Below are 1,636 nucleotides of genomic sequence, written 5' to 3'. Positions count from 1 at the left end.
TAAGAAAATGGCTGGAATTTCCAGAGTGGCCAGAGGCAGAAACAATAGGAAGTGTAGGTCCTTGGAGACAATGAGCCAGAGAAAGGAAAGTGGGCCCTGACTATAGAAGAGTTTCAGGGAGACGTAAGATGTCTAATGTCCCAGGCTCCAGAGCTGTAGCCCAGGCCTGTTACAGGAACTGAGTGTTCCAACACACAAGACTGCTGGGGAGCTGGCAGCTACTACCCACTTCTGCTACCTGCTGCTCGGAACCAAAGACAGCTGCCAAGTGCTAAGGCTTCTGTGGTTAAAACATCTCCAGCTTAGTACCTAGAGCTGCCTTGATTGACTGGCTTCTACAGCCTCTGGCACTTAAAGTTCCTGGATCTGTCAGCTCAGCTCAAGGGCCTTGGGCACTAAAAGACCTGTCTCTACCAGTACCAGAAGAGGGTTCCCATGCAGACTCACAATTTCTATACAAGTAGAGCAAATGGACCACGTTGGAAGACTGACATCTATTGCTGCGAGGTCATTTAATCCATCCTTACCAACAGAACCAAGTCATTGACTTTGGGACCCCCAAATGCCCAAACATCAGTAGCAACTGCCCAAGATAGCTTCATCCCACAAATCCCTCTCCTCTGGTTCCTTCTTCTTTCTGTGGGAATGGTGTCTGCCTCTGGTGGTGTCCCGTCTATCATGGCTGGTCCCCTTTCTGTGCTTGGACTTCTCTGTGCCCAGTGGATCTGCTGAGGCCTTCTTTCTGCTAAGGCTCCTGTCTTTGAGTGAACCCCTCTCTCTGTGGTGTTTCCTTTCCGCCATCCCTGGCTCTGCATTGGTGCCTCCTCCCTGCTCCTGGTGCCATGTCTTTTCCTTTCTGTCTTGATTGACTGGCTGGTTCTGATGCCTGAGATATTCCAGTCTTGGTCTGCTGTGAGGTGCCAGGTTTTCCCCTGCCAGCCCTTCATAAGAGGGTCTGGGGTGCTCTCTGAATGAGAACATTGGAGCTCCAGAGCTGACATGGTCTCTTTCTTGGTGAACAGAGTTCTCTGCCTTATTTCTGAAGTAGACCCTTGGATTTAATCCCCTGGCTTTCTGCTTTCTAATGAAATCTTCAAGCTCACATTGAAAAGAGTCATTGGTCTGAGGCTTTTCCATTACACTGACGATGAATGGATTTCTCTAGAAAAAATGGGAGAAGACCATCTGTTAATGCATCATTCTGCTAAAGACATTTTCTCTGTCCTGAGGGAGAGTGTTGTGTACAGATTATACAGTCCATAGCGAATAGTCACTAATGTTGGACATGGGTACTTTTGACATACTGGGATGGGAAAGTATAATGGAGGAGGAAAATGATTGCTCTTGTTTGTTTAGTTTAAAATTTTTAATTATGTGTACATGCATAAGGATTTGTACACAGTGTCCACAGATCAATGGTGTCCGATGCTCCTGGGGCTGACAGGTGGCTGTGAGCCTCCTTATGGAGGTGCTGGGAACCAAACTCGGGTCCTCTCCTAGAGCAGCACATCCTCTTAACTGTTGAGCCATTTCTCTAGCCTGCTTTTTTCTTTTTCAATGTGGTGACTTGGTCTTACTGAATAGCCTTAGCTGGCCTAGAACTCACTCAGTAGAACAGGCTGGCTTTGAACTTGTG

At 47.6% G+C, this 1,636-nt stretch overlaps 1 protein-coding gene across 1 annotated transcript; it reads right to left on the bottom strand.

The window, feature by feature from the left end:
• Positions 1-548: 548 nt before the first annotated feature.
• Positions 549-1,137, bottom strand: LOC113837078 (zinc finger matrin-type protein 1-like). Its single transcript, XM_027429561.2, has one exon. The coding sequence runs from the start codon at positions 1,135-1,137 to the stop codon at positions 574-576; it is 564 nt and encodes a 187-aa protein (XP_027285362.1). The 3' UTR covers positions 549-573.
• Positions 1,138-1,636: the final 499 nt, after the last annotated feature.

Source organism: Cricetulus griseus, chromosome 8 (genome assembly GCF_003668045.3).
Source record: "Cricetulus griseus strain 17A/GY chromosome 8, alternate assembly CriGri-PICRH-1.0, whole genome shotgun sequence".
In the NCBI taxonomy this organism is placed as follows: domain Eukaryota; kingdom Metazoa; phylum Chordata; class Mammalia; order Rodentia; family Cricetidae; genus Cricetulus; species Cricetulus griseus.
The sequence above is the reverse complement of the archived record's forward strand: the minus strand, read 5'-3'. Positions and strand labels throughout refer to the sequence as shown.

Excerpts from the sequence above, each read along its gene's own strand:
- LOC113837078 (XM_027429561.2), bottom strand. The coding sequence starts at position 1,137 with ATGGAAAAGCCTCAGACCAATGACTCTTTTCAATGTGAGCTTGAAGAT.